This window comes from Sparus aurata, chromosome 20, assembly GCF_900880675.1.
Source record: "Sparus aurata chromosome 20, fSpaAur1.1, whole genome shotgun sequence".
Lineage (NCBI taxonomy): Eukaryota > Metazoa > Chordata > Actinopteri > Spariformes > Sparidae > Sparus > Sparus aurata.
The window spans coordinates 24,167,480-24,185,969 of NC_044206.1; the positions used below are offsets into that span (position 1 = coordinate 24,167,480).

General features: G+C 45.3%; 1 protein-coding gene across 1 annotated transcript in view; it reads right to left on the reverse strand.

Moving 5' to 3' along the window:
- Nucleotides 1-5,069: 5,069 nt before the first annotated feature.
- Nucleotides 5,070-18,490, reverse strand: part of LOC115570635 (heparan sulfate glucosamine 3-O-sulfotransferase 3A1-like) — a 35,421-nt gene continuing 22,000 nt past the window's right edge. The window contains exon 2 of the mRNA XM_030399239.1: nucleotides 5,070-6,579. Coding sequence (XP_030255099.1) covers nucleotides 5,958-6,579 — 622 coding nt within the window. The 3' untranslated portion in view covers nucleotides 5,070-5,957. The remainder of the gene's footprint in view (nucleotides 6,580-18,490) is intronic.

Below are 18,490 nucleotides of genomic sequence, written 5' to 3' on the forward strand. Positions count from 1 at the left end.
TTCTGGCTGTAGCTTCATGGTTAGCATACAGAAACAAGTGTTTTATGTAACTTCTACAATAAGAACATGTCCCAAAACTATCAATTAAATCAGGTGGATCTTTGGCTAGCTGTTTCCCTCCTTTTCCAGCCTTTATGCTAACGCAAGCTAATTCAACTTCTTTCTGTTTCTCCTGCTCCTTTCAGCCTTTATTGGCAAACACAGACAGAGTTATCTGAATTTCTGTAAAACGCTCAACAAGAAAACCAATAACTGTATTTACACAAACTATTATATATTCAGGTGGATTAAGAAGTTTGGAGATGTTTCCCCCTCTTCTTACAGCCTTTATGCTAAAGTAGGCTAATTTGTTTTCTGTCTACAGCTTTATTGTTAGCATACAGAAACAATGTTTTATGTAACTTCTAAAGAAAAGAGCACTAATAACTCTTTATTCCACAACTACCAATTAAATTAGGTGGATCTTTGCTTACCTGTTTCCCTCCTATTCCAACCTTTATGCTAACGTAAGCTAAGTTGCCTTCTGTCTGTAGCTTCAAATAAAAACAAGTCTCAGTACTATTTATTTAACCAGCCTCCAGCTTTAGCTCCACACTTCACTCACACATATTTGAGTGGTATGAATATTCTCATCTGACTCATGGCAAGAAAAAAAAAAAACTGTCCTACATTTAATTTGACAATGACACAAAACAGAGGAAGCTGAGAACTGTGCCGTGTGACTAAAAGGTTCCAGCTCGGAGCTGACAGAACCGTCCGCTAACAGGGCGAAACGTTCCCCTCCCTGGAGGACGCTCTCGGGTCTCTACCCGTCAGACGATCTGGCTGCCTTGTTTAGAGTCCTGTCGCCCTGGTTTTCATCCCGGAGAAGGAAAATTTGAGCTTAACATGAACACGTCTTTAATCATGTGTCAGGATCGATTATCACCCCTTTTTGAAAAACGCAGCAGCTCTTTTTTTGAAGGAGGACGTCTGGAAGAGAGAGAAGAGATGCGTGAAAACTTTTTTTTTTTTTTTTTGCGAAAAGTCAAAACACACGTCTGGAACGAGTTCCTGCGCCCAGACGATCTTAATTGCTAATTTCGTCTGTCGAAAAGTGACAGTTCAAAGCTTTATGACTGGCACGCAAAAAAACCCAAAAACCCAACTGGTGAAATGCCTTTTTAATCACGGACAAACAATCATTCTGCGTGAGAACGTCTTTTAAACTTAAAACCAACAAATCCAGCAGTATAGCTAGACATTTTCTCGTCGTGCAAAAAGCCACAACCTCTCTGTTCTGTCGTAACGCGGACAATCTGGAGTGTGGTTTGAAAAATAAAATAAAGAAACGAAATATATGATAATCCAGTCTTTCATTCCTAATTTGAATCAGCAGAACGAATCAGACTTTGTGTTTTGTGAGTGTTTTAAAGTAAACGCGTGGAGGAAGCAGGTATCTGCGCTCACATCTGGCCGTGTAGAGCACCAGACACACTCTCTTGTCTTTGAAGTGTGAAGATCTCTCTTTAAGATACCAGAAGTCCACGGCAGATAACGCAAACTCGAAATTGAAAGTGCGACTCAGTCACTTCCCCCCCTCTCTGGGCTGTTTTGATGGAGGCTGTGTGCCGAGCGTGCCTGCCGGAGATATTTGCTCAGACTTGGCCGAGGATTAAGGGCTTCTCTTCTGGGATCCAGAGAAAACAGAGGTCTGATCCCCCTCCATGTCCCACCGCGGGGCACGAACGGGTGGCGGCTGTGTTTGGTGTGTTGGATCCTGGTGGGTCAGAGTGTGTGTGTGTGTGTGTGTGTGTGTGTTTAAGTGTGTGTTGTCTGCATGTTACGTATGTGCGACTGGGAAAAGATGCACAAGCGATCCGGAGCGCTGAGCAAATGGCGTCTTCTTCAAAGCGATCTCTCTCTGATCCCCTCACTTCATCATTTTACATGTCCTATACATCGCTTCAGGACTACACACACACAAGCACACACACACACACACACGCGCTGAGCCGTGTTATCGTAGAACCCACCCATCTTTCGGTAACGTGTGCGAAAACAAGGCTCAAGGAGTTGCGTGTCTGCAGATTGGAGGAGATGGGTGGGGGTCCCGGATGAGAGGAGGTTTTTCGGCGGCTTAAGGTGAGTTAAAGCGGGGTGGGCGGCGAGCTAATTGTGCGCAGGTGACTCCACGCAGGTGCTGCCGTTTTGGAAAGGGAGAGCGGCGCCGATGGAATGAGTTAAAGAAGAAAGAAAAAGCGGTTCAAAGAGATTCGCCAGGCTTCCAGAAGTGCCCCACCCTCCAAAAAACCCCTCCACCACATGCAGTCAGCTGTTTTTCAATAGACGTCGAGTTCTCTCGAGGTCCGTGCCGCCGATATTGAGCCCAACGCTCTCTGACAGGGGTGGTCTCTCACGCCGTCCCGCAAGCAGATGTTGCCGTTCGCCGTTTTCTCTTTCATAGTTCGCCGTTTTCTCTTTCATAGTTAGACTTTCGAGTGGGAGGATGAAAACTGTCTCTGTTTATTACCCGCGAGGAGCCGTCGCTGAGGAGGCCCCGCTGACCCACTCAGGGAGGAATAACAAGCAAATTGAACGAGTCAACAAATGGTCGCGAGCCTCCCCCCCTCCGTTCCCCCTCACGCTCGCCGCGCAGGTCGCTGCAGTCACAACATCTTCTCAGCACGCCGACGATCGGCATGAATGAGCTTCAGAAATTCGCGGGACTGTCGACGGGCTTCCTCCTCTCATCGCGGTTCATCTGCTAAGTGCCTGTCAGTGCAAGTTTTTCAAATCAGTCAGCAGACAGCAGGGAAGGAGGAAGGCCGAGAGATTCCTGCAGCGAAAGAAAAAACATACAGGTGCAGTGGAGGAAGGAAGGAAGAGATGGAGACAGTGGAGTGTTTTGGGGAGGAGAGACTGAAAGAGGGCATCGAGAGACGGACAGCTTCTCCCTTCAGGCGCCGGCGTGATTGATATACGCCGTTACATTCAGACTACAGTTCTTCTGTGCGCTGACAGGAGCGTGTTCAGAGTATGAAGCCCTCATCAGGAGCAGGTGGAGGTGAAATGTGTCTGATAATTGCTCAGTCGCATCAATCAATCAATCAGCAGCACACAGACCTTCAACTTTTCAGCCTCGATTTAAAGAGGATTTTTAACTATTGACACCTCCGACTGGTTGACCTTGACCAATTATACATGTGGGATGCATTTCTGACACATTGGTTGACGGCTGACATTCAGTTCTAGGCGGATGATGATGCCCGATGAACCCGAACAATCAGGCAATCAGATGAACGTCTGGCGCGTCGGACTGTTGAATGGGTCGCTTCACGATCAAATGCAACTCAAAGGACGCTTGATTTACACTTATTAATCACAAAATGAGACTTTCCCCGTCTCTCTCGGTTGTCTAAACAAGTCCGTGGATGATTTGTTCCAGTTGTTTAACGCTGCTGGACTCTGGATTTCTTTCCTCGTATCTACGCTCGACAATCAGAGAACAACGGTAGCTAACGTTCGTTTAGAAATAGAGTCCGCTAACGAGAATTGTTCGGCTCCATGTTTTTGTATTTTCTTGCCTTCTGTTGAAAGCACAGTTGCAAAAAATAATGCTGCACTTCCCTTTTTTTCAGTCCGAGCAAACCTGCGTGTTATTTGAATTAAACCTGAGAGAGCATTAAGTCGAGTGTTTGGTCGTGCAGAGAAGGTCATAAAAACATTTTCAGTTTTAAGGCTACTACAAGGACCTTTGTGCATTTGTTGTTTTTGGACAAAAGTGGTGTTTCACTGTCAGAACCACAAACTGGAATGCCAAAAATACAATTACCTGAATAAAAACCTCCTCCTGCTTCCTGTTAACGGTGACTTTGCCTCGAAAAAATGTAAACACAGGCTCTTCCAGTCTGCGAGAAACACTGTAATTGCTTGCAGGTAATTTTATGTTTGTCACTTGTTGTAGCTTTAAATACTATATTTAAATACATATTTATGTGTGCATAAATGATCTTCTTTAGCTCGGAGTAAGTGCATGTCAAAGTCAACAGACCCGGGAGTGCTACTCCAGCTTTCTTGACATTTCCTCCCCAAAGAAAAGCACCTCCGAGTCTTCCAGCTGCCAACGAGCTGCCAGGAGGCCCAGAATACGGCTCCCAGCTCGCAAGCATCTTTTTAAAAAATCCTCACTGCCTCTTTTGACACTCTGCCCTGGAGGCTGGACTGAGATAAGCAGAGACAATATGTGAAGGTGTAACGGTGCAGATAGGAGGGAAGCCGGGGAGCGCTCCGACGGTTCTGCAGGGAGCCGAGCCCGTCAGACGCGTGAGCAGCACCGTAATGACTTTAATGTTCCTCTTCGCGTCGCGGATGCCGTCTCCCGTTACACTGTGTGCAGGAAAAAAAGGGCCGACGTGATTAACATTTTACATATAACATCTTTTATTCAAGGAGTGCCCTTAAAAAAAAAAACCCAAACAACTTTAAGAAAACAACTGTCGGTGCAGCCACAGTTAAGATCTACAGTATATTAGCTTCTTCTTCTGATTTTGTGTCTTTCGAGGCACATCTGCTTTCAGAACGCGGCTCACAATACGAGGAGACAGAAATTAGGAACACAGCTCGGCCATTGTTCTCGTGCATCGCCTCGAGGCAGAGAAAGGCCAGTGACATCAAGTGGATTCAATTCTCGAGGAGGCATGTTGAGGAAATCTGAGTCACAGTTTTTTTTTTGGGGGGGGAAGAGGATCTTTTTTTTTCTTCCCTCCACCAGAGTCGCTGCTGCTCGAATAACAGCGAGCGCCATCTTTGTGACTTCACTGACTGGAGACGACTCCTGAAACTCTGCGTATGAAAACGAGGTGATCGTCAGCGTATGAATACAAATTAGACAAGTATAAAACAAAACAAAGCTCTAAAAGGCATGGGGCGAATAATAATAATAACAATAACAATAATAATAATAATAATAAAAAGAAGAAAGCAAATATTCACTGAGGAGTTATTCAACATACATACTGCTTATTAACTTCTTGAATAAATACTTTTCAAAAATACATATTTTTATCTTTTTAATATCTTTTTTTTTCTAGAAAAATGTTATAATTTGAAAGCAGCTATGTATGTTTTTTTTTTTTATTTTGTCAAATATGGCCTTAAATCACTCAGTGACACAAAATGATTTCACCCAATCTTCTCAAAAGAAGAAGCACTGCATACAACATCCGTGTCACCGCAGAGGAAAAGAAAAAAACAAACCGGTTTCATCAAATAGTGCAGCGAGATACGACGCAAATCCTTTTTTCGACAACTCAACATGAAAACATCTCCGTGATTGTGGATCAGAGGCAGAAAAATGTAACGGTGAAATATTGCATATCTGAGGCGCCGCTGAGGGGAGATCGGACCTCCTCCTCGCCTGTAACAGCCACATATTGCTTAGAGTCGGTTCTGAGGACGGAGTAGAAGAAACACTGTTCAGGAGGAAATAACATCGTCAGGAAAAAAGTTGAAATATTTCAAGAATTAAATTACAATACGTCAAGAAATGTTAGATATTTTAGGGAAGACTTTGGTTGTTATATTAACGTACAGTTTTAAATATTTAGAACAAATCGTAACATCGATATAAAAATAACACAATTAAATAAAATTTGACGTTAATATAAATAAAATCTTATTGTTGCGAGAAGAGACGTCATGGCATGATGAAGATGAAGTCGCACAGTTGTGAGATTTATGAGAATAAAGACATTTTCGTTTAAAGAGGTTAGAACAAACAAATATTAAAATTAAAATGACGCCTGTTTGAGCAAAAAAACCCTGGAGGATTACGTTATTCACAACGTATTTAAACGTCCAATTTGTTTTTGTAACGTAGAACTTTTCTTGAAATATTCCAACTTGATCCTCAAATGTCACATTTCCCCTCTTCAGTACTCTTCTTAAAGTCCTCAGCGCCACAGACAAACACACATTCAGTCTTCCCAGCCGAAGAACCGACCCGTCATCTGGTAGAACTTCATGTTGAAGGGCCGGTAGAAGTCCCGTAGCCTCTGCACCACCTCCGGGTCAATGTTCGGGTGGGTCCGGCCTTTGGTTTTGCCCAGGCAGTGGGGCTTGCTGCTGCCCTCGGCCTTCTTGAGGCACGGGAACCCCTTGGTCTGGTTGAAGTAAAAGTGTTTGTCTGTGATGATCCTCTTGAGCCCCAGGAAGTCCTGCACGCGGCCCAGCTCCCCGGCCGGGTCGGTGATCAGGCGCTCGCCGCTCACGAACAGGATCTGGCCCATGGGGAAGTACTGCAGCCAGTTGTCCAGGTGCTTGGCGTAGATGCCGATCTGGATGGCGCTCCACGAGGTGTCGATGAGCCCGGTAGTCCTGTTTTTGAAGGTGAGGCTCTCGAAAGAGGGAATGTCGGGCTTCTTGGACAGAGTCTGCGTGTAGTCCGAGATCGCCCTGGTGACCGGGTCCCTCACCACCACGATCAGCTTGGTGTCCCGGGACATGGCGGAGATCCTGGCTGGAGCCTCTCTGGTCACAAAGTAGCTGGGGGTTTTCTCCATGGTGATCTGGCCCTCCAGGGTCTTGGGCATCAGCTCCCTGCGAGAAGAAAAACAAGAAAACGAGGAAGTGAGATATTTGTTTGACTGAATCACACTGAAGAACCGTCACAGTCGTACAACCGCTCTTCTTACAATAAACAGTAAAACTGGATGAACTCGGGCTGTGTCATCAAAAAACGCTGAATCCAATCAATCAAGAAACAACCGGTTTGTTTTTACTCATTCGTTTATTTGATCTCCATCAAGTGTCTTTTTTTCCTTCACGCTCAATTAGCTGCCAAGAGGTGCGACCAAATAATTAGATGCAGTTTCAGCGCCGCAGCACCGAGTTCTGGATGTTCTGGTGGTCTGATCGTATGCAGATGCTACGTCGTGTGTTCCTTAATGTAGCCCGAGGGCTCGTGAAATCAAGAAGGAGGGGAGAACTCCCTCGGGTCCATTTGAAAGAGGGTATTCTTCACTCTGACAGGGCGTTGAAAGAAAAACGTCCGTCTCTATACCCACAGTACCGTAGTGCAAGTTATAAAATATTGATATTTGGGCTGAAAGGCCGTCCCAGCATAATTGATCACCTTCCTGTCTTTCACTTTCTCAAAAAACGCGTTGGAAAAACATCAGAAAACATGCTGTTCTTCATCACTTTTAATATCACCCTCTGGTGGATTGTGAGAAGCGAGTCTTTGCCTCCTCGCAGCAGAGTTGCTGTGGCTTAACGCTGTTTTAATTTTGGAGGCATCATTTTCGGTGGAGTTGCTCTTGTTTCGTAGGTGTTTATGAAACAGTTTTTTCCCACTCTAAGCAATCCGAACACACGGAGCACAAATATATTCATCAATTGGTATTCAAACTGCGTTCACCTCTATGAAATTAAATCCCCACTGATGGAAGTTTACTCTCAAGTCCTGCCTTAAATATTTACACCGGCAGAGTTCACAACTCGCCAGAACCTGCCCCGTAACGTTTGTTTGGGAAGATTTTTCCCCCTAAATGTGCCGGAGTCTTTTCCCTGCCACAGGCTCACAAAAGGGATGGGAAACAAGCTAATCCATTTGGCCATGCCACCCCTTCTTCTCCCACTCCTCTTTCTCCGCTTTTCCTTCTGCCCAGCTGCCTTCGGGACAGTGACCTTAAGCAAAGCGGGTAAAAGCAGCCCATGAATGATTAACGCACCCTCCCCTCTGCCATTTAGAGCCTCTGCAGAATACAGCTTTAAAATTCACCAAAGTACAGAATGCAGGCGTCAATTATTCATCTGCTTGGCTGGTGCTGCTTAAAGCGGAGGACTGGCGCTGACAAAGTGGCCCGGGCTGCTCCCAGGGTAGACGCCGTTTGCCGCCCGTGACAGAACTACTGAGACCCTGAAGGAGGGAGGTCCTCCTTCCGATTTTCTGAAGAGTGCTCGACGCTTTAATGCGTTGTTTCTAGACCCGTAGAAACGGTGGAGGGAGCTGGCATGTGCAGAGTGTCTTTTTTCCGATGTCATGTGACGGGCACCGATTTTCTGCCTTGCTGGAAGAGGCTGGTAAACAATCATGCTCCGTTTAACATACACAGAATGGAATGAGAGCGAGGGCACTGAGATCCTCGCTGTAGACAAACAGAGTGCATCTCTAAAAGACACCAGCAGTCGTGGGGAGCGTGATGGTTGGTTTCTCCTCCAACGAGTCCTCCGAGTTGAAAGACAAATTGCGTGGTTTGTAATTGCCCTCGATATGACACATATAAGCATTTTCTGATATGACGTCCCTATTAGGCTGATGAACGACGCCATCACCGGTCACTGATGGTTGACAGCCGTCGACTGCTGAGCCCTGGCCGTCGTAACACCGTGAGACATTCTGCAGAGGAAATGAAAAGATGTTTGTGGCTGCTCAGCGCGCCAACGAGCTTTTGTTTTGAGCTTCTGAGGACGAACACAGCTACGTACGGACATGTGGCGTCGAGACAACGGCGCTTTTCGTACATCATCATATGCCGATTCAGCAGACATCACCCCAACTAGAGTCCCTATCAGCAGGACTACATCCTGAAAATCAGTTTAACAGAATTTAGAGGCATTTTCTGATCCAACACCATCGAGTTCGGCTGCGTTTTAATGTAAAATCACTTGTAAAATGTTGGAAAGGCTTCTCTCAAAATCTAATCTCTTGTTGACCCATCCAACCACCAAGACTCTCCTTTCCTTCAAGACTCCAAGATCATTCCTATGACTCCGAAACATGTTTGTCACTCGGACTTAAACGTGATGTTTTTGGACATTTGCTGAAACAAGTGCTGCTGTTGTCATTCTTGGGAAAAGACTAGGGCTGTAGCGATACACTAATCTCACGATACGATACGATACACGATATTCAGCTCACGATATGATATATATCACGATATTCAGCCAACGATACGATTCGATACCATTCGATACACTTACATCATTTTCTGAAAGATTTTAAAAGGGACAGTGTGATTTTGGTGACATCTTGTGAGTGAATACAACAATACAACCATTTAATTAATTGTAGGGCTGGGTATCACCAGGTACCTCGCGATACAATACCATCACAATATTTTGCCCTCGATAACAATAATATCACGATACAGCGATTCTGCGATAGAAATTTCATCCACGATACATCACGATATCTGTGTCACTGAAGAAATTCAGAATTTATTGACTGCACTGAATCCATTTCACAGGAATTACAAAACATTGTCAATCAATTTCAGCCAAGTAAACAAAGAGTATATTGCACAGTGTCTCTTCTTAACACACACACTGACTACAACTATCATTAAATATCTATATGTGTGTGTTTCAGAGCTACTTAAACCATTTTCTAAATTTTATTTGGTTGTATACCTATGTATGAATAAAGATAAAGCTGTCCTCCGAAGAGGGGTGGTGGTGGTGGGCCAAACAAAAAAAAATAAAAAAAATGTTTTTACATTATTAAATATCGATATTTGGCACCAGTGTATCGATAACGTACCTCAAGACGAAATATCGCGATATATCGAAGTATCGATATTTTGGCACACCCCTAGAAAAGACATTTTCTTTTCCTCAGTCATGACTGCAAACATGACGGAAAACTAAACATCCAGAAGAGACTTTTTTAAGGACATGTTGAATCCAATCAGTCGATGATCCTTCTTAAATATTTGGCGTTAAAACTACGTCATATTATATTAAGAGTCCCAAACAACCGGAGCATCAGACTCACTGAGGTGACAGCCTGAGTGCTTCTTCGCCACTTTTCCTCGTTCCGGCTTTATAACAGCTGCCGGTTGTGCTCAGCACATGAAGTGAAACTGATCCAAAAGCAATAAGTCAATACCTTCAGGCCAATGTCAAAAACATGCTCGCTCTTCATGGCTGAGTGTTTCTCTGTGGTTGTCTCTGCGAGGAACAGATCACGAGGTCAGCACTGAGGGGACTCGCAGGAAGTGGTCGATAAGAGCAAGAGCGGCAACACAGGTGCAACGATGTCTCGACATCCGCCTGCAACACTGACCGTCACCTGACCTCCAGAGTCCTCTCAGTATCTGCGGCCTCTCCCACAGCGGTGTAAAGAGCGGCGTGGACAAGGCTCCTTTCCTCCCACATTAGCTCTGCCCCATCGCCCCGAGAGTCCGGAGCGAGGCTGTATAATGGTGCTTTAAAACAGCCTCGGTGCCACCCGGGACTCCGACGGCTACTAAGCTGACAAGTCAATAATAAAGAACACGGAGACTAAATATTGATAAAAGGAGGAGGGGAACACAGACGAAGTCATCACGAGCGTCTTCCTGCCTATACTGGCGACATGCTGATGTGGGAGTCACTACGCTCCTCCGACGGCCTTTACAGTAGAGCCACGACTTCATGATGCGAACGAGAACATTATTGTTTTATGAAAAAGAAATGAGCCCGTGCTAAAGGAAGCATCCATATTTGATGGAGTGAGTCGAGCCCGTTCTGTGGCCGATGCACTCACAGCGGTGGTGTGTTGGCGAGGAGGGGGGTGAGGTATAAGGTGTGCAACTATGGAGGTCATGAAGCACCGATGTATTCATGTTGATGTAAATGTCATAGTTATTGTAAGAATGATGCGGTCGTACGAAACGGATACTTGCCACACGACATTTTGTTTTCTTTCGTGGCAAACACAATTCAAACATCCTTCAGCCTGCAACTAATTATTGATGACTGTGATTACATGATTGTGAGTGACTCTCTGCACGGAAGAAAAAAGTGACATTGTCAGCAACTCGACCTGCTGATGGTTCGTAGCGGCTAATGTCGCCTCGAGCAGCGATGAGGAGCCCACGTCGCTTCAAGTTATGTCAGTTGAATCAATTTATTAGAATCTTTGCGCCTTCTCTGGAGCCATAAAAGTGCTGTTTCATGTCCAAAATTTGTGAAAAAATGCGCGTCACAAGTTCCCAGAGCCCGCGGCGTTGGCTTGAAACCGTAACCTTGTCTGACCCGCAGCTGAAAACGAGAAAAGACACAAATTAGACGTCTGCGCGGGCGCTAATAACCGAAACCTGACACCCGATTCAGTCTCGTTTGGTAGCGTCCCATTGTGTTGCCTCGAGGTCCTGTGTTTGTGTGTCAACATGTTGGCTCTGCCTCGCTCTATTTTGGTTTGTTTGGTTCCACCACATTTCGGCTTGGATGCAATTATCCCCGGATTTATTTAGAACAGTTCTGACGGTTCTTGGGTCCCGTTCAGATCTGGTCTCATTATTCAAAAATACATTTTTGCATGTCACACTTGGGAAATCTTTAGAAAGCGGCTTGTTTTTGGAACGGTTAAGAAAAAAATCTACTTTGCATTGATTTTCTGCCAATCAAGCGACGAGTCCTTTATATATTATTCAAGTAAAGAACCTCAAGTCTCAACTTTTGGGTTCAAGTTGGGCGAAGGAGTAAAGGAACACTTGGTTTTACAGTACGTGCGCTCCACCGGGGGTTCGTCTTTCCATGCTACAGCAGAAGCGCGCAGCTCTTTCTAATGAAACTTTATTGGCAGGCTAGGTGATGTAACAGATGACAAAACCGTCCAAGTGCTCGAAATTTACTGCAGGTCCAGATTACGCTTTGATGTCTTCATCGTGCTGCTAAAATACGACTCCCTCAGCACGGCGATGCATGAAACACAGGCAGCGGGATCGGCTCATGAAACGAGACACAGACCCAAAAAAAAAAAACCGAAATAAGAAACACGGAGCGCATGAACCCTGGCCTCGCTTTAAATCAAATTCACTGCTCTGGCATGCGTTTTGAGTTCTGGGGGAGAAACAAGCAGAGAACTTGTAGGATGTAAGATATTTAGAGCGTAGCAAACAGCTTGTGTACATGACAGAACATAACACATGTTGTAACTGTACGTCATTCCCTCTCATATGGAAATAACTAGCTGGGAAGAAGGACGCCAGGAGCTCATTCAGGCTTCTATTCCCTATTAAAAAAACCAAATCCAATGTACACAGTAACGTGCAGTACATCACTCAATGCGTCCTTTGTAGGCTCGTCTATAAAGTAACCACTTTGGAATAAAAGGGCCTGACGCATCGCTGCTTTTCGTTTCCCTACTGAACAGAATTTCACTCGCAAACTAACTCAACTCGGCCCTCGTATATACAGGCAGTGACTCATGTCTGCCTGTTATATAAATGCCAGAGAAGTCCGACTGTGCCATACGGTCTTATTTACTGTAGAACCGGGCGCATGCAGAAATATGACAACTTGAGGAGTAAAAACTAACAAGTGATCAGCGTTTTCCTGGTGTTATCCTGCACTTCTTAGAAAAACCACTCGACTGTCCGTAAATTGGCTGGAGTTGTAAAGACGTACAGGCGAGTGGGCACGATCGTGTCCACTCCTTTCCCCCCCACATGCCTTTGATTCATTTTTCCTCATCTAGCAGGGAGCCCTGGCAGGCATTACTACGCTCCCACAGTGCTCCCCTGCCACTACCACCAGATAATAATCTTGTAATTGGCTCAATATTTCTGCTGTTTGCAGGCGAAGCAAAGGCCAGCGCCGCTCTTGGTGGCTTGGACTCACCAAGATATTTTCCAGGTCAGTGGATGCTAGCGGAGGTCAGAGAGAAAAGAGGGGGAGGACGGAGCGGAGGGTGATTTAGAGTAATGGCTGCTGTGCGGTGAGGGGAAAGCCCACCGCTCTGAGCCTCGGAGCTTTGCTGCTCTGCCAGCCCTGTGCAGCAGCGCAGCTCTTAACCTGCCCTGCGGGCTGCAGAGTCGCCGGCAGCGCCGCCGCACATAAAAGCTACAGTGACACACACATGACGTGGGGTGTCGGCCTGTAACGGCCTCTGCAAATTACTCTGGGAATCCCATGGAAACACTAATGAACAACACAATGACATGTTTGCTATCAACTCTCATCCACCTCCCCTCGTGTTAATCACCTACTTCAGACGTGGGCAGCGAGCGGCGCAGCTGAGGCCGGATGGCAGCAGATCCAGCTACATAATATTCAGGGATTACAGGTGTGAGCTTCCCAGCAGCACATCGGGATAATCGTCCGTTTTACGACCCTGACGGTCTCAGTCTGCGTAGATCAGCCCACGTGACCTCTTTTTTTTCCCCCCGTCGTGCACTGTGTCACCTTTGGCTGTACACCTGCACTTTAGAGCTGTAAATCCTCCACCCTCCTCCTGGACGGTTAAGCACTCCTCCAACACGACTGCACAGGATTACTGCCACACAGCTTCCACCACTGAACTGAGTGCCGTCAGTTTTCTGTGTGCAGAATTTCACACACAGCGGAGGCTTTATCTCCCGAAAAATCTTCCTTTTTTCTAAACAGGGCTGAAAATACTGTGACCAAACGGGGCTGGTGCAACGAAATATCACAGATGATATATTGTGGAGGCATTTATGTTGGGTTTAGCTTGTTTCTGCATGCATCTCCCATAGACTTCAATACAGGTGTCACCATCACAGAGTAAGATACCCTTTCCTTCTTCTTTAGGTTCCTCGGTTAAAGGTTAGTCTTGGTTAGTCTTTGAAAGGAAAGTAAAGGGTCAGATATCGGGGAAACATGTCGTGGCTTGTTTGTATTGTGGCGTTGGAGGTTAGGAAGCAAGTCCCGGCATTAAAATGGCCAAATCTCTGCAAAAGAGAAGGTTGAGAGCAGCTTGCATCCAGGCAAGGGATAATGTAACGTCCCACTATAAGCATGTTGGTCTCAAACTTGGACGTCGTTTTTGTTTCAGTGTCAGTCTGAAGGTCAGACTACTCTTTGGTTAGTCAGTAGAGAGAAGAAAACTTGATCCGTTCTGACCCGATTCTGACTTCACTTTGCTTCGTATGTGGTTAATTTATCGAATCTCCCCCGCAAAAAAAAAGTGAAATTATTAGAGTCAGACCTCACATCTGAAAACCATCTTCTGTTTCTCAGTTTTGATGCAACCTTGGCCACCATTTTAAGGTTTTTTCTTCCCACAATTTATTTGCACTTCATAGCGAAGCAACCCATCAGATGTTGATCAGAATCGTTTGAAGATGGGGGACACCGTCAGAAACTAGTTGTTGTTTTTTTCTTTATAACGACACAAAAAGCAAATTGTCATTCTGAGTCAGGGGAAGAAATTATCCGAGGTGGGCTCTCGGAATTAACGAGTGAAATCAGAGCGGTACGTGGGAACTGTGGGGGGTCGGAAGCAATTTTGAGAGACGTACAATTACGAGATAAGAGCGGTCTATTCCTGGAAAACAACATGGGAGGACGGGGGTCGACTGTTTCCCTCTGGGAAATGGCATGGTTTGGATAAAGAACAAGAAGGAAAAGGGAAAGAAACGCTGGGGACACATGAGATAACAATGTCAGGGCGGAAGAAAAACTTCAGAAAATGTCAGCTTTTTAAATATAACAGGAAACTCATTGTCAGATTGATGATTAGTTATGTTTCAAATTAGACGGGGGGGGGGGGATGTGAACGGGTTCGGGAGGACGTCATTAAGAAAACAACTCTCCAGTGATATTAAAAAACTTAAAAGTCAAAACGACGTCCCCGGTGATAGTAGTCGACAAAGACGAGTGGAGGATAAAGCTGCTGCGCTCCCTCAGGCTTCGACGGTGGAAAAGCAATAAAGGGAAAGTTAATCAACAACACGAGAGTCGACTGGGGGGGGAGAGCGAACACTGGAAACGGTACAAAGCCCCATAAGTTGTGTTGTCTGTTCTCATTTGTCTTAAGATTCAGTCACATTCGGGTATTAGCCGGTGAAAGCGTTCATTCATTCAGACTTTTTCGAGCCTCCAAACACAAGAAAAACAACACGGCTGGCTCGTCGCCATCTCAATTTATCTCAGTTGAAATGTTTGGCTACACTTGGAAAGTTCCTATTTTTTTTTCTTTTCCCCCCCTTCATACACACTCGGATATTAGAGAGCTCATAAATAACGTCTAGGAAGGAAAGAAAGAAAAAAATAATCAGCCCTATTCGATTTGTTACTCGGTGAAGTTGATTATAAATGGAGCGCAGGAATAAGACTGTATCGTACGCCGTCCTGTACACATAAATCTCCCTGCTGGACACTCGCCTCGCCACTAAGCTCCGACTCTTTCCTCTCTTATTTTTCTTTTTCTTTCCATACAACAACAGCTATGCGATTTAGTTAAAACATTTATAGAGTTAGCTTTGCGGTGTGTTCTTATAAATTTATCAGCAGCGTTTTTAACAGAATCCTTCTTTTTTTTCTCTCTCTCTGAGTGTAAGTCCCCGGTTTATTGCGTAAGAGGAGGGGGAAGGAAAAAAAATAAGCTTTATCTTTATAGTAACTTGCTTGTGAATTATTCACCCTCTCTAACTGTGGTGGAGGACTGAGAGGGAGGCAGAGAGGCTCCATCAACGAGCTCGAGACCGGCCCGACGTCCACATCGCATCCCAGGCTGCGTATCAGCAGAGAGGACGGGGGGGAGGAGGGGTGAGAGTGGTGAGAGCTCCAAAAAAAAAAAGAAAGATGAGGGAAAACAGACACAGACAGAAATATCTCCCATTTTACGACGGGCATTTTGCTGTATATGATTATATAACTTTATCCCAAAGTAGTTTGTAAAAGATCGTTCTGAGAAGACGATCGTGCACGAGGCCAGTAGATCGACTTTTAGAGGTTTATTTTAAGGCTTCTTGATTTCGTTTAGCCATCCCCTTTACTGCTGTAATAATATATATAGATATTTTAAATGACACACAGGTTCAGACAACACTGTTTTATAAACCATTGTCGTTCTAGAATCTGACAGTAGCCGCTTTTAGATAGAAAAGTCGGCATATTTGCAGCAAGGTAAAGGCTGCAATCTGCCTCCCTGTCTTTCTAAAACGGAGGTGTAATATTCCTCCTTTTCCAAAAAGCTGCCACTTGGGTAGGCGTAAACATGTGACGTGACGTGAAGCACGAAGTTGGGCAGTGAACAGCGACAACGGATTTGTCTTCAAAATAAGAGCTTTACATTGCACCCCATTGGAGTTTAGAGCTGGGTTCTTAGCCGGGGGCTTTTAATTTGAAAGCAGCGACCGTTTGTAGCTTGCCGCTACAACAACAAGCTAACACAACGAAGACAGCTACAGAGACCGAGGAGACGCTAGCATCTCCTGGATCTCAGCGGCTGTCCAGTTGCTCATCTTGCCGTCCGAGGATGAAGTGATGGACTGACTGCTGTGATCAGCTGTTTCCTGGTTTTGAAACTCCCCGGCTGTGGGTCGCACAACAGTGCAGGTCATCGACACCTCCGCCCACCTCACGCAATTGACGTCTCGAAGTTAGATAGCCATGGAGACGGAAATAAGTGTACCCTCCGAGGCGGCAAATCAGCGGACCAAAACAGACCCACAATTTACCGCCTTCTGTCTAAATCTGCGGACCGAGCTGCAAAAAGGACTGCCAAATTGGGCCAGTATAAAAACCCAGTATGAAAACGGCTAGTGTCGTCGGGTAGAAACCTGCTCATTCGGTACAATCATTTTTTTTTGGGCACGTAACGTAACTGGACCAACTGAATCAACCCCAGATCACAACACTGCCCCCACAGGCTCGTACTGTTGGCACTAGGCATGATGGGTAAACCTGGACTCATCAGACCACATGACCCCTTTTCCATCGTTCCATCTTTATCCTTCCCAGCAAACCGAATCCTTTTCCCCCCGACTGGCCTCACTGATAAGTGGTTCTCTTAAGGCTACCCAGCTGTTTAGTCCCGATCCCTTCAGTTCTCTTCACATTGTGGTGTTGGAAACGCTCTGACTTCCACCATTAAACCCAGCCGCGACTTCTCCCGGTGATTTGTTTACGGTTTAACTTAACCAAACGTTTAGCTGATCTCCGATCACGATCACTCAAGATTTTCTTTCCGACCGCATCTCTTCCTGGAAGACGACGGTTCACCGCCGTCCGTCCAGGTTTGAATAATGTGTTGGCGAGCTCTCAGTAGTTTCTGTAATCTCCCGAGTTGTTTTCTTTGCGTGATGCAGGCTGATAATTTGACCCTTCTGAAGTGGAGTAACATCTTTTTCCACGAGCACAGGATACGTCTTCAAACGTGGTTGTTTAAGAAACGCATCAGTGAGGGTTAAATCACTTGTTGCCAACTAAAACAGATTAATCACTGCAGTAATTATCCAACGGACGGCTCTTACCTATTTGCTTAGTTAAATCCAGGTGGGGAACTTTTTCTTTTGGCCCAGCTGTGTATTTTCCTCTCTGTTAACTCTGATATACTTTATTGTATATATTTGTTGATTTACTCTGGAGCTAAGTCTACATATGTTTCTCCGACAGCCTAAAGATGTTTGTTTTCAGGACCGAACAAAGCCCAACGTGTCTCTAACATCGTTGGTTTTGCAGAGATTCAGGTGAACAATAAAAATAGATACATGCCTTTCTCCCCGGGTGGTTTGAGCACCTGAATTTTTTATCTGTACATAACGCTTTGGTACATTTACACCTCGATTTTCATGACGAATGATCACTGGAGATGCATTTCAGCGGCGGGTGTTGGGAGTCAGCCTGTGTCCGAATTAGCCGAGATGCTGAACCGAGTCTGATTTTTGCCTGGAGAGTCTGAAAAACCCACACAAACTGAAAACAGGCCAACAGAGACGAGGCTACACTCTGCGCTCAGTGATTAATGTTCCATTTAACCACATTATGAGCCCAACAACTAAATATAACCCGCACTGAAGCTCTGGATCGTATCTTGCACCATCACACGGGGGTGTACGTGTCGCCGGGCGGATTCTGAGACGCGGCGCTCCCATTACTTTTTCATATTTTCTCTTGACCCACTTGTTCAGAGTTACAGTTTGAGACAGAGCATGTGGAGATGACACTTCAGTCGGATCGGCTTTGCGAGCGGCTCAACGCTATTTTTCTTTCTGCCAAGTCAGTTTTTTTTTAGGGTTTCAACAGCTCGTGTGAGATAAGACACTTAAACTCGGGGGGGTTTAACGCCAAAGCTCATTTTCAAGGTATTGTGTTTTCCTGAATGTTCGCCTGAACACTGAAGGTGGCCTCATTAAGACCTTTCAAGAGGTCTTTCTGCAGCCCTCCTCATCCCTTTTTTTCCTCTCTCTATAGTTTTCTAGTAGTGAAATAATCTGCACCACTTGATTCAAACGGAGAACCATTTCAATGGGTATTTAAAATCTACATTAAAGCCTGATTTGAATACAAAAAAAAAAAAAAAAAAAGCCAAATGTGTCAAATGCATGAGAGCAAAAATTAAAATGTGAATTTGTTCGGAGCCAAATGGAAGGCTTTGAGGGGACTGCTCGGCGATAATTACCCGTGACAAAAGGCTAGGGCTTTTGTCTTTGGGACCATTACCATGGTGATTTTCAAGCTGCTGAAACATTCAATATAAACATTTCAGTCGGCTGAATATGCCACATAGACCGTCGCTGTTACGAGCCACATCTCTGCTGGCACAGATCCCGTCTGC